This window comes from Echinops telfairi, unplaced genomic scaffold (assembly GCF_000313985.2).
Source record: "Echinops telfairi isolate 266 unplaced genomic scaffold, ASM31398v2 ScPeMD7_2;HRSCAF=8, whole genome shotgun sequence".
In the NCBI taxonomy this organism is placed as follows: Eukaryota; Metazoa; Chordata; class Mammalia; order Afrosoricida; family Tenrecidae; genus Echinops; species Echinops telfairi.
The window spans coordinates 38,101,009-38,115,496 of NW_022103898.1; the positions used below are offsets into that span (position 1 = coordinate 38,101,009).

Consider the following 14,488-nt stretch of genomic DNA (forward strand, 5'->3'; position numbering starts at 1 on the left):
CATTATCTTAGATTTCTGGGCTAAAGAAAGAATAGAATGCCACATAATGTCTTGTACTGGACTAAATTCAAAACATGTGTCATTTTATGATGAGGAAAAAATAGCACTCATTTAAAAGTTATTTGGAAAGAAAGCATTCAGTACTGAACAGAGATAAAATAATTATTTCTACCAAACAAAGCATAACACTAGGTTTACTGTTAACATCAAGCAAAGCTTCCTAGCCTGAACATTTTTATTCTGAAATTATAATTTTCCATCTTTTACTCTCAGTCAAACATAATATATTTAAATAGCATTCCAGCATCTGTTTTGCATCAGAAATGAATAAAATATTTCCATATAAACAGAGAAGGTTGGCCTTTATTTCCTTGAATTCATTTTTTAAGTCATCCAGAGAAAAATGCCTTAAAATCTTTTTGTTATACATAAAATCAATACTGTCCTTAGTTACCTGCTGGTAGATTAGATCTATATAGCAGTACAATGCAATATCTTTGAAACTGTTAATATTGAGGGGGAAATGCTTTGAATTGTTGTAAATGCTGAAGATTACATTCAGAATTTCCAGCACTTGGCTCTCTAGGTACTGAGGTACTGTGGTTGTTGGGGGGTTAAAGTGGAGTCACTGGTGCTCATATATTAGGGAGGATTCATAAAAATACGACAGTGGAACTTGGGTCATATTATTACTGTGAGCAAGCAGTGACCAATAGGAGGGCAAGAAGAAGATCCAGGAAAGCTGAGGTAGGCTGTCTTCTGCAGCCTGTCAAAGGAGAAACAATACATCCAAAGGTGTTTCTGCTAACGGGTCAGGGCAGGTTTTACTTTGTCTATTAGGAGACTTGAGAACATGCAATAAAAGAAAAGTTTTCAAAGTTTTATCTCTTTTCTGATTTTTTAGCATACTTCAGACCCAGACACAGGACTCAACGGTATATTTCTGGAGAGCAAGGTAAACTATTTTCGCACTTTTAAAAACTCTTCAAGTTAAGAATGTGAAAGTCTGTTTCATCAGAGATAGGGCTGCAAACGCAATACCTATAGCAAATCCCTATTCTGATTTTTTTTTTCTTTTTTGAATGCACCTCTATTGAAAGTTGGCCATGCTGCAATTGTAGGCAATTGGACAGCTTGTGGAAGCAACACTGCACGTGTCGTTTTCAGAAATACAAGTAACAAAACTGAAAGTCAGCATTTTGCTGACTTCATTTTTCATAAGGAATCCATAAATCTTATTATGTCCAATCCAGTAGTTGAATTAAATGCAAGTTGATAAGAATGTTATTATTTGCAGTTTGTCCTGCGTTACGATAATTCTTTTAATGTGTAACTTTGATGTTATTTGGAGGGGGCTGTTGTATCTTTTAAATGTATTAATTGTCAATTTGTGTTGATCAATTATTTTTTATTAATCAGTCAACTCAAAAGCAACTAATAGCAAGAATAATACTGAAAACAAGGAAGCTTTATCTCTATCTTAAACATGTCATTTTGTTTATTTTTTAACCAACCACAATAATACCACAGTTAAATGCATTACCTATGCAATTATGAGATCTATGTATACATATATAGAGTTTATAATTTAATTTCCAGGATTGAACCACTTGATTCTGTCCATATAATATTAGAAAACTTTCTCCCTGAAAATGGAACTTACCTGAGAAGTAGAGCAATAGAATGCAAGATGAATCACACACTTTGTTTCAGATCTTAGAACCTTCCTCCATAACAAACTGTTAAAAGATGTTCTTTGATCTCTCTAGTGCTTTGGTTCAAGGGCCCAAGGTCCTGAGAAATGCCATCCAGATGTTATGCTTACTTCAGTGCCAAAGTAAAAACACACCCCGGTATTTTAGGACTAACACAGACTGTCAATTTAAACTGTTAAACGATGATTTTAAGTACTCATTACTGGTTTCAGTTTAACTCCCTTGCATTAAATAGCTTGCAATAGCAAGATACTCATAGCTGCTAAAATTTTCTATTTCTCCATTTTTATTGTGACTGAGTTAAACATGGTCAATCAGTTCCAGTGTTTGCAAAAATGATTTGCCCATTGTGCTTACTAAACATATATGTGATCATGGATATCTATACATAATCTATAAAATAAATTAAAACTACTTTGGCTCTCTCTAAGAGAAGCAATGTGTGCTGAGTATTTTGATTCATACATTTAACTAAAGTCAAGGTCATCTATCATTTAATTGTTTTATCCCTTTATTCTAGGCACGATCATGGCAGCCGCTATGTATTTCAGCATCTGGGCATTGCTCATAGCTGAACTAGTATGTGCTCGGAGTGTGAGGCAGGTTCATGACATGAATGAGCCTGAAGATTGGGCTGTGGATGATTTCATGTGTCCCAGGGAATGTTTCTGTCCTCCCAGTTTCCCTACTGCTCTCTACTGTGAAAATCGAGGTCTTAAAGAAATCCCTGACATCCCATCACGGATCTGGTATCTTTATATTGAAAACAATCTGATAGAAACGATTCCTGAGAAACCGTTTGAGAATGCCACCGAGCTTAGATGGATAAACCTAAACAAGAACAAAATAACCAATTATGGAATTGCAAAAGGAGCTCTGAGCCAATTGAAAAAGCTTCTTTTCTTATTTCTGGAAGATAATGAACTAGAGGAGGTGCCTTCTCCATTGCCAAGAAGTTTAGAACAATTACAGCTCGCTAGAAACAAGGTATCCAGAATTCCTCAAGGGACCTTCAGCAATCTAGAGAACCTGACCCTTCTAGACCTGCAGCACAACAAACTCTTAGATAATGCATTTCAAAGAGATACCTTTAAGGGACTCAAGAACCTTATGCAGCTAAATATGGCCAAGAATGCCCTGAGGCAGATGCCACCAAGATTACCAGCCAACACAATGCAACTGTTTTTAGACAACAATTCCATTGAAGCAATACCAGACAATTATTTTAATGTGATTCCTAAAGTAGCCTTCCTGAGGCTAAACCACAATAAATTATCTGATGTAGGTCTCCCTTCAAGTGGTTTTGATGTCTCATCCATTCTAGATCTTCAACTGTCTTACAACAGACTCACAAAGTTTCCCCGCATCAGTGCTCACCTCCAGCACCTGCACCTCGATCATAACAAAATCAAAAGTAAGTAATCCTCAGGTTGAGTTCATGGTAATTGAGTTTATTTCAGCGCCTTTGAACATATCAACCATAGGTTGTAGTTTTAGTTATTCTGTTTGCTTTTCCTAAGTAACGTGCCCCTACAATTTTAAAAAAAATATAATTCTGATTTTCAGAACTAAATGTTGTCTATTCACTAACGGTCTTAACGAATCAACATGCCAAAGTCTTTGAATTGAAGGCTGAAAAAGAAAAGGTCTTTGGTACCCGCATTTTATCTATCGGAGCCCTGGTGACATAGTGGTTACCTGTTCAGTTACTCACTGCAAAGTTTGAAGTTCGAAACCACCAGCTGCTCTGTGGGTGAAAGATGGGGCTTTCTACATTCATAGAGTTACAGTCTCAGAAACCCACAGGGACAGTGCGACTACGGGACAGTCTGCTATGAGATAGAGTTGGCTCGGTGGTACTGAGTTCGGTTTTTCTATTGGAAACATGCAATACATTTATCGTGTTTTACTATAATGAGGAGGTCATGTTACTTCTACCTTTCCCCTATTTAAGGCTTGTAACCGACACTAGTGATTAGTAAGCGAATTGATGTGACACTAAGATGATTCCTGGATTGCAAACTTAGGCGACAGCTGATGCTGTAACACCCCAAATGATACTCTTTGGTTTTAGTGAATGCTGTGTATTTGGTGTGCATAGATTGATGGACCTGCCCCCAGAGTTCTGATTGAGTAGGTCAGGAGTAGGGCTGGATAAGTGTTGCTTTAACAAGCTCCCAGCTGGTACTAATACTGCTTCTTTGAGGACTGTGATTTGATAACCATTGAAGTAGTTTTAGCTTTGCTCAGTTAAAATCGATATATATACTCCCTTGCTAGGTGTCATCTCTTTAGATGGAGTAAATTTTCCCCAAAATGGGTTTTCACAGGGGAAGAGAAGTGGATGCACAGTGCCAGTGAGGCAAGCACGAAGAAGGAAGTGCTTGTAGAAAGCAGAATCTGGAAACCTTAAAGAAAACCTAGCATCTTCTTAATTATCCTTGAGAGCACGCTGACCTGGTATATAAATGGGCAATATCTTGATCCATCCATAAGGGTACTAGACCTAGCCTGGAACCAATTCCTGTATCTTTAACCTCAGCAAAACTCTTAAAGGCTGATCCTTAGGGAGATTTCTCCTGAACATCTTTAAAATGTATACTTATAAGGTGATATTCAGTCTAGTTCATAAAAAAACAACACAGCTAATTGTCAGAAACATATGTTGCTTATTATTCAATAAAGTTTCCTTTGAGAAAGTAACCAGATAAACATACCACTGGTAAAGAGGTACCACTGTTTCATTTGATGCTACTCACTTCTTCATGATTTTCTGTTTTATTTTCCTAAGAACATTAAAAATCCAGGAACTAAAAGGAGAGGGTGCTGTCACAGCATTTATTTTTCCATGGCAATGAGAGAAATTGATTAATTCTAGTCAAAAGCAGATGATACCACAGAAAAGATTTGCTAGGAGAAGAATCTGTTAAGCTGAATAAAGTAGTATCCCAGCAAACATGAACCTACATGTATGCATGTTTTCTTGTAAAAAGTTCTTGACTTCTACATTGCCGCTTTGCATGACAACAAAAGCCTCACAGACATTCCATATCAAAGTTCATGTAAAGCCCTACTTGACTTTGAGTTTTACTTCTTGCATTTTCTATTGAGGTTGCTCAAAAGTGAAGTCAGACTGGTCGACACACGTATGTTAGGCACTTACATAATTACATAACGGCATCTGAAGAAGATGACGCTATCCTTGGTCCACCCACATTTTAGAGAGTTTTGCGTCTTTTTTTCACATATTACTATTTTACTCTTTCTTTGACTTTGCCATGAATGAGTCCAAATTGGAGAACTGGTAAAGACACAAATCATTAGGCCCTGATCCAGTCAGTTAATTCCCAGATAGTATTGCTTTCACTCTTCCTAGGACGCTTTGAAGAAGACTGCACTATTAAGCCTTACCAGAATTCTTCATGATACTCTTCACGCAACCACTGCCATCGTTGGTTCTGATCCATATAGACCCTATAGAGGAGGGGAGAACCGTCTCTGTGGGCTTCGGAGACTATACTTCCTTACAGGAAGAAAGCCTCATCTTTCTCATAAGGAATGGACAGTGGATTCAAACTGTTGATCTTGAGGTTAGTAACCCAACGCATAACTCACTAAAATTTCTACAAAAAGCACAACTAAAGCTAAGTTAGATGGCAATATTTGCCCACAGTTAAAGAGTGAGGGGAATAGCCAAGCACTGAGCAAGGGCTTCTCATGTTAATCCTAAATGATTATGTCTTTTCACTCATAAATTCACAACACATTTTTCCTTAATATCCATAATACAGGACTTTAGAAAACTTTGACCGATAAGGTAATAAAAAATGATAATAATAATTAAAATAACAGCCATAGCATCAGTAAAGAGGATTGATTTATTTTATTCTTAATGTTGAAATCAACATGGGCATCTCAATATTCCAATATGAGTAACATTGAATCTCAATTCCATGCCTAGTATTGTTGGCTTACAGAATGTTATAGTAACTAAGGGCTTAGTTCTTTTCCCCACTAATCTATTATAGTTTACTTCCAATAGAATGCAGTTTATATAACGGGTCATCAGAATTTATAGAACAACTAATATTTCTTATCTAAAATTATGGAAATAAGGTGATTTTTTTCTTCTGGACTTTAAAGGACTCAAATTAGGCAAATATTTTATGTATTTGAATGACTTACTTCCATGGTGCTCTTTTAGAAATGCCATAATTAGTTCAAAAATATAATTAACATTTTAGGCACTTGTTTATGTTATTTCTTTTATTCAGACTTGCATCGATTATGGGACATGAGGGTGGTAAGCAGAAAATGGCCCATGAAAAGGAGCACGTTCTTCTCAGTTCACTAATAACCCCGAGTAGTGGAAGAGAAATAGACTGGTACTCAACTCTACCTCTTTTTCTTGAAATAGTTTGTATACATTACTTCAGCACTCTCGACTACTGCTTCCATAATGTTCAGATAGCGAGAATGATGAAGTGTGTGTGTGTGTGTGTGTGTAGAACGTTTATATTACTATGAGGAAGTATTTTTATGACGTTGAACTCACAAAATAGTTTCAGATCAGAGCTATTCAACCCTGGTGTCATAGTGGGTTATGAGTTGAGTTGATAACCATAAAATCAACAGTTCAAAGGCATCAGACTCTTGGGCTGAGAAAGATGAAGGTTCCTTTTTCTGTAAAGATTTACAGAGTCAGAAAAGCCAAAAGAGAAGCTCTGCTTTGTCTTACAGGGTCACTGTGAGTCCACCGGATGGCAGTGAGTTGGGAATCATGGTGGCGTATTTTGTTCCACATTAAGCTGCTGATGGAAAAGCAGCCGTTCAAACTCGGCAGTCACTTCATGGTAGAAAGATGAGTCAGGAGGCACCTGTAAAGTGTCAAGTCTTGGAAACCCAAAAGGGCAGTTCCATTCTGCTCTGCAGGGTTGCTTTGAGTTGGAATTGACTCCATAGCAATCGGTTTGTTATTTTTTGTGTTGGTAAACAAGAAAGCATTCAATACAAAACAAACACACATGACCAAGTAAGACATAGAGAAGAGCCTTCCTCTAAGGTAAATGTACCTAATAAGGGAGGATTTCTTGCCGGAAATAGTTCAACAAAGGACTGAAACTCCACAGTTAAAATCAGCTATTTCAGCCTGACCTTGGTTGGCTAGAGAACATGCACATTTCCCTGAAGCTTGCCAATTTAATTGGCCTTCTCTCCCGAACACTCCTAACTCTCAGCACAGCCATTGGTGCCAAAGGCTCTGATCCAAGGCACATGTGTGATTTCTCACATTTTAGCCATCTGAAAAGGCTGATGGGAAGCTTCCTGGCTGAGTTATTTGTAATTCAATTCTTGGTAAATGTTTCCTCTCCAATTAAGTACACTTAAGTATAAAGATTCAAGGTTGCTTTTTGAAAATATAACATATGTTAATTGTACTTTTGAAAAAAATTGGCATCGTACCCCGGTGATTTGAAATTGTGCAAGTTTTAAGGTAATGTTCAAGTATTTTCTGATCTATGAGGTTGCTGTTCTACCCATTTACTATTTATTCTCCCTTCTGTTCTACATTCATCTGTCCCATTGTTCACCAATCTTTCCTCTCTCCTCCCATGCACTTACTCACTATTTCTGCTAGCTTTAGTTGACATACAGGTGATTCCAACTAATAAGACCCCAGGTGTGCAGAGTAGAACTACTCCATAGAGGATTCAAAGCCATGAGTCTTCTTTCAGAAGATTACTAGACCTATCTTCCTAGGCACCCCTGCGTGGGTTGGAGTTGCTGACTTTTCAACAAGTAGCCAGCACTCAACCAGGTGTGCCACCAGCACCCAATGCTCTTGCCTTTCTCTCCTGCTTTAAATACTGTCTCACTGTACAATGATCTCTGCAAACATTTTGTGTTCATGCAAAATAAGTGATGTGGGCCGCCTGTCCCAAGTAAGCCAGTTCACCAGGCAGGGACAGAGGGAGAGTGAGAAAATGTATTGACTCCTGGTACCTAAAAACACAGATAAAAATAAAAATCCACTTCCTGAAGCAACAGGTAAGGAGATAGTTGATAAGCAGGTCTTGCAGGCAGGGTCTTCTGGAGTAGTCTGGCCTGTGAGTAGATTCTCTGGTGCTCAGATCATTTTTGCTTACATGGGCGTATCCACATTCCAGCTGCAAGTATTGTTAGCTGACTTTCTGCTTTTCAGATGGAGATGGGTTACCACCCTGTTTCCCCAAAAGTAAGACATCCCCCCAAATAAGACCTACTTACAGTTTTGCCTCTCGCTGAAATATAAGGCATCCCCCCGAAAATAAGGCCATCTGAAGCTACCGTAACTCTGGGCTCTGGACCATAGCGCTGAGCGCCGCCGTGCAGCTCACTGTTGGCCACAGTGCAGCTGGAGCAGACAGGAAGTGTGAGGTCTCTTTTAATAAAACAATAAATGTGTACCTTATTCTTCTTGATGGAAAAATAAGACATCCCCTGAAAATAAGACCTAGCACATCTTTGGGAGCAAACATTAATATGACACTGTCTTATTTTCAGGGAAACTGGGTATTATCTCCTAAAAGAAAGCACTAATAGTCTGTTAGGCCATCATGAAGTCTAACAAAATTGAGATTAGAACAGAAGGAGAGGGGAGTACAGGATGTTTCCGATTTATGTTGCCTGTCCATGTTGGCTAGTTACTTTTAGCTGCCCTTCAAATGGAGATGGGTTAACCTTACCTTCTAAATGGAAACAGCAAATGTTTGTCAGTTCATCATGAATTCTAACAGAATTGTGAGATTAGAACAAGATGAAAGCAAAGTACAGGAAGCCTCACCAAAATGCTGATGTACAGTGAAGAATCGCTTCCAGTTTGCAAGCTTAGAAAGAGATAAATAGGACTTACCTTTGATTCCATCATAGCTCCTAACATTTCTTTTCATTATCCTGTACTAAGTATAGCCAAGTGTACAGTGAGTTTACTGTACCTGTTGTATGTTTTACATGATCATTATATAAAACTGATATGTTCAACCTATAGCAAAACTGGCTTTTCCAGTTTTTAGTCTCCCAGAAAATCTCCCAGGTCTTCCTGGGATAGTCGTATAATTTCTTGGTCAATGCATTCTAGGTTTTCTTATATTTCACGTCACTTGCTTATGTCATCTTTGTTTCTGCAGGTGTGAATGTCTCTGTAATTTGTCCGCCCCCTCCTTCCGTGCCTGGAGAACGAGATTTGTTCAGTTACGGACCTCGTCTTAACTACCTCCGTCTGGATGGGAATGAAATCGAACCCCCAACCCCCATGGATTTAATGAACTGCTTCAGTCTCCTTCAGGCTCTCATTGTTTAAGCACATCTGCGATCTATGATTGGTTCAATGAGTTACGAGTCCTGACGTGAAATTCGTTATGATTCGTGTGCTCAGAAAAAAAATCACATTTTCAACTGCTCTTTACCACTCTCCTCAGTTGTGCAGCTTCTTTGATTCTAGCCTCTTCCCAATGGCAACATGCTTGCGCCAATGACACCGAGCATAGTCTCTTGTGATTGGCTGTATTTTAATTCATAGTATGGACACAGAGTTATTGTCAACTCAAAGTGGTATGCTTTACTTTTTTCTCAATTTATTAACAAGAAATTTAACTGCAGTTACACAATAAAAAGGATATATGCGTTTCTTCAACAGTACTTATGTAGATACTCTATTCACAGTATAAATTCAGTAATGAAGCAGGAGGTAGAAAGGAATGAGGAAAAATGTTTAACAAAATATTGTTTTATCATTATCATAATGAAATAAATGCAACTTTCTAAGTAGCTTTTGCTCAAGAATAGATATTTAGCTCAAAACTGAGTAATACAATAATGAAATAAATCAAAGATTTCATAACAATAGGATCGTGTTACAGGAAATAGGTAGGCCACAAGCACTTATATTCTCTTATCATTTCTTATATATGTTACAAGGTATGCTAAAAATAAAACAAGTGCTAACATGTTACATTACTGTATCATATTTCAGATATAATTTTAGGGTATTAACACTTGAAATGCACTTGCAAATTTTTCACCGTTTATATTTGTTATTTTTTTGTGACTTTTTAAAATAAAAAGAATGAGTGCTTTCTAAAATAAATAGACATAACATCATTATTTTAGGGGCATGATTCACAAGTTTTATGCAAATATATTTTAATTAAAAAATATGAGAATAACAATTATTTCTACTTTCTATCTATGAATGTATATAAATGTTTCTCTACCTTTACATTAATTTTTATATAGTACACACAGAGATAAAATTTATACTCCCATCACTTGACATAATAGTCCAGTTCTCTGAGAGTTAAAACGTTTCAGAATTGTAGTAAATAACTATATTTTACTTTCTCATTCTGATTTTCTAAGGAATGGGGTTTAAGATCATCAAAATTCCATAGAGGTCAATGAGTCACATAACTATTTTATAAACAGTATCCTGAAATACTATAAATATTGGTATATGTTCTCCTAAAAAGATTCCTCTGGATATGTAAATTTCTAAATCACAGGTTAAAGAGAGTCAACCACTCTAAAACTTAACTTGTTCTTCTATAAAGTGAATTTCTAAGAAGAGAATATCACATGGAGAATTGCCCACAAACGTATTTAGAGTGAGGGGATCAATTAACATTCTTTGAACCAATTTGGAAAATGTCAAGTGAAGGCAAGAATCAAATTAATTATTATTTTAAAAATCACCCATTGTCTAGAATAATTTATGTCATAAAGCTACAGATGATAATATATCATTAGTTGACCAAAGAGCATTTTTTCAACAGTTTTATTTACATATAATTGGCATATCATACAATTCAATAGTCCAAGCTCATCAAGAGTTGAACAATCATAATCATAATCAGCTTTTAAACATTTTCTTCATTTTTAAAAATCATTTTATTGGGGGCTCATACAACTCTTATCACAATCCATACATCCATCCATTGTGTTAAGCATATTTGTACATTCGTTGCCATCATCATTCTCAAAATATCTGCTTTCTACTTGAGCCCTTGGTATCAACTCCTCATTTTTTCCTCTCCCTCCCTGTTCTCCCCTTCCTCATGAACCCTTGATATTTTATAAATTTTTGTTATTTTGTCATATCTTACACTGTCCAACATCTCCCTTCACCCACTTTTCTGTTGTCTGTGTGCCAGGGAGGGGGTTTTATGTAGATCCTTTAGATCGGTTCCCTCCTACTACCCCACCTTCCCTCCACCCTCCTTGTATCATTACTCTCACCACTGGTCCTGAAGGTTTCATCTGTCCTGGATTCCCTGTGTTTCCAGTTCCTATCTGTACCAGTGTACATCCTCTAGTCTAGCCAGATATGTAAGGTAGAATTGGGATCATGATATTGCGGGGGAAAGAAGCATTTGAGAATTAGAGGAAAGTTGTATTTTCATCATTGTTACACTGCACCCTGGCTGGCTTGTCTCCTCCCCACAGCTCTTCTGTAAGGGGATGTCCAGTTGTCTACAAATGGGCTTTGGTTCTTCACTCCACACTGACCCTCATTTTCAACCATATGATTTTTTTGTTCTTTGATGCCTGATACCTGATCCCTCCGACACCCTGTTATCACACAGGCTGGTGCGCTTCTTCCTTGTGTGCTTTGTTGCATCTGAGCTAGATGGCCGCTTATTTACGTGCAAGCCTTTAGGAACCCAGACACTATATCTTTTGATAGCTGGGCACCATCAGCTTTTTTCACCACATTTGCTTATGCACTTGATTTGTCTTCAGTGATCATGTTGGGAAGGTGAGCATCATGGAATGCCATTTTAAAATAATTAAGTGTTCTTGCATGGAAGGAGTACTTGAGTGGAAGTCCAATGTCCATCTGCAACCTTAATACTAACCCTATAAATATATGCATATAGATCTATTCCTCATCTTATATATAAATATATTTGCATATGTACATGCCTGTATTTAGACCTCTGTAAATGCCTTTTGCCTCTTAGTTCTTTCCTCTATTTCCTTTCAATTTCCTCTTGTCCCACTATCATGCTTAGCCTTCATTTGGGTTTAAGGAATTCCTCTCAGTTACCTTGCCCTTGATCAAACCTTACCAGGCCTCTTACACCCTCCTCGCCACTGTTTTTGGACCACTTGTAGTTCCCTTGTCCCTGAGATTGTTAATACCACTTCCTTTCCCCTACCTCCCATTCTTCCATGCACACCCCCCCCAACCATTGGTCCCATTGTTTTTCCTCCAGATTGTTTATCTAGCCTATCTTATCTAGATAGACTTGCAGAGATAATAATATGCACAAAAGCAAGACAGAGCAAAACAGAGAGACAAAAGATAACAAAATAACGACAAAGAACCAATGAAAAAAATTAGAAAAGCCTATAAATAGTTCAAAAGCTGTTGGTTGACTTTGTGCTTATCATTATTAGCTCCCCATTCTCCTCTATCCTTCCCTGCCATATTCTCAAAACCTGAAGTAGGTGCCATCGAGTCAATACTAATGCATAGTGACCCTACAGGACAGGATAGAACTATCCTTGTGAATTTTGGAGTCTTTAACTGTATTTATGGAAGTAAATTATAGGACTGAGCTGGTATTTATGGGAATAGAAAGTCCCATTTTTCTCCCACAGAGAGAATCTGGTGGTTTTGAACTGTCAGCCTTAAAGATTACAGCCCAATGTGCAACCATTACACCACCATGGCTCAAGGAGCCATTAATCCAGTTACTGTCTCAGGAGATTTACCTATCCTGGATATTATGTACAGAAAAATATCTACAAACAAAAACTAACAAAAATAACAAAGTAAAACAGATAAAAAGCTCAATTGAGAAGAAAGCAGAACATACTAAAAACTAGAACAAATTTAAATGGATCATTAGAGAGATCAAATGATAGGGTGCTAAATTTCAACCTAACTGCATCTGCAACAATGCATTTTCCAAAGAAGTGAAAGAATATGTTGAAGAAAAAACAATAACTTGAAATGTTGCCCTGGGCAACGTGGGCAAAACATTGCAAGAACTCCAAAAGTAAAAAGTAGAAATCAATATTATTGGCTTAGGTGCCTTTTGGTTGGTTCTGAGACATGGCAACCTTTTCTGACACAGAGGAAGGCCCTGTCCAGTGCTGCGCCACCTCACAATCCTGGCTGTGCTTGAGACCATTGTTGCAGCCAATTGTATTGAGCCAACTTGCTGAGCTAATACCACGTCCCAAGTATGTAGAATGGAGTTTTGTCATCCACATTCTAGGGAGCGTTCCATTCCCAAGACCCATGTTTGCATTAAAATTAACATTTAAAAACATTAGTCAGCAAGTCTATACATAGAGTACAAACCCAATTGAGAAGTGGAAAAACTGCTTTCAGAGAAATGCAAAGAGAGATGAAGCAAATATGATTGTTCATGAAATTAACTACCTTCACTTTTGCAAATTTCTATCTTGACACATCCTACAGAGTTTGGAGGAAAGGGACAGATAGGAAGTTGAATGTTTCAATACTCTGATTTGCTCAAATCATGGATGACGAGGTATATTAAGCTGTACATGGAAAAAGCAGAGAAATATACACATGAATCTGAATATTAGACATGCCAGAGAACACTGAGAAAGTGTTCATCTGGTACCATATGAGGACTACCTCACATGGTAGCTATTTAATGATGAAGAAAATATATACAAGATGTCCACAGTACAGCTGTTTCCATTGTTAACCTCCACTGGGCCAGACTATGAAATTCAAGGTACAGTGAAGCGGTGCACTACTCAGTCTTATGGCATCGCCATTCTTGGTTACAGAGTAGACACTTAAGATCAATAGACAAATAGTAAAATTAAAGCTTTTAGAGTTTAAAATAACATCAGGCTGCATTAATTATTATGCTATAAAACTGATTCAATTGAATATTAAAATGCAAAGGACTCAAAATGAGAAATAAAAGAATCCAGTCACTACTGTTTTCAACCCTCAGCTATTAGGCATAAAAATATACCCAACTTGAAAATCAATATAAATATATATAATGCCTGATAAAACTAAAACTAATTAAGAAATATTATCTGAAATTATTAACTGCTTGTGAAAATTAATGTTTATATTCTGAGAATTCTGAGAATAAACATGAAAAGGAATGAATGATGGACCTAAGTTCTCCATTGTAACGGCCAAGATAGTTTAACACTTTTAAAGCTATTTGACAGAAAATTTTAACCATAAGTAATCACTTCAAATGTTGGGGAAAAGATCTCAGCAGAATAAAATGAGAATTGCCACATCAAAGTGTCTGTGTTTGCTAAAGAAACAGCTGTGACTGGGGAGCCTGGGGGCAATGGATTGATATTCAAAGTATCTTTCTGAAATGAAGTTATGAATCTCAACATGTTCACAGAAAAGGGGAAAAAAGCTCACACCCACTTGAAATGATCTTTACAAATGGCATGTAAGTATACACCACTCGGCTTTACCATTAAACACCACATAATTAGTTCAGGGGCTTCATGCCAAAAGTGTGCTGTAACTTTAGTAAATTTAAATTGTGCAGTTTTAAAAGAAAAACAGCATTCCAAAATGATAGGCCATTTAGCACATTCTTGTTTCCCCCACCCCCACCCCATGATACAGAATCAAACAAGTGCAATTCTGGAAAAAATTATATCATTTCTTTATTGGCAAAGCCAAAGGAATAGTTTGCAAGAGAACTAGTTTGACATTTAATTTCTCCTTTTTTTATACAAACAAGGGAAAAAATAATAGCTAAAAA

At 37.1% G+C, this 14,488-nt stretch overlaps 1 protein-coding gene across 1 annotated transcript; it reads left to right on the plus strand.

Moving 5' to 3' along the window:
• Positions 1–768: 768 nt before the first annotated feature.
• On the plus strand, positions 769–9,731 carry KERA (keratocan). Its single transcript, XM_004700404.2, has 4 exons — positions 769–811; positions 905–955; positions 2,236–3,129; positions 8,882–9,731. Exons 3-4 carry the CDS (start codon positions 2,244–2,246, stop codon positions 9,052–9,054), a joined length of 1,059 nt encoding a protein of 352 aa, XP_004700461.1. The 5' UTR covers positions 769–811; positions 905–955; positions 2,236–2,243; the 3' UTR covers positions 9,055–9,731.
• Positions 9,732–14,488: the final 4,757 nt, after the last annotated feature.

Coding starts and splice junctions, on each gene's coding strand:
- KERA (XM_004700404.2), top strand. CDS start 2,244: ATGGCAGCCGCTATGTATTTCAGCATCTGGGCATTGCTCATAGCTGAA. Junction 3,130..8,881: donor CGATCATAACAAAATCAAAA/GTAAGTAATCCT, acceptor TTGTTTCTGCAG/GTGTGAATGTCTCTGTAATT.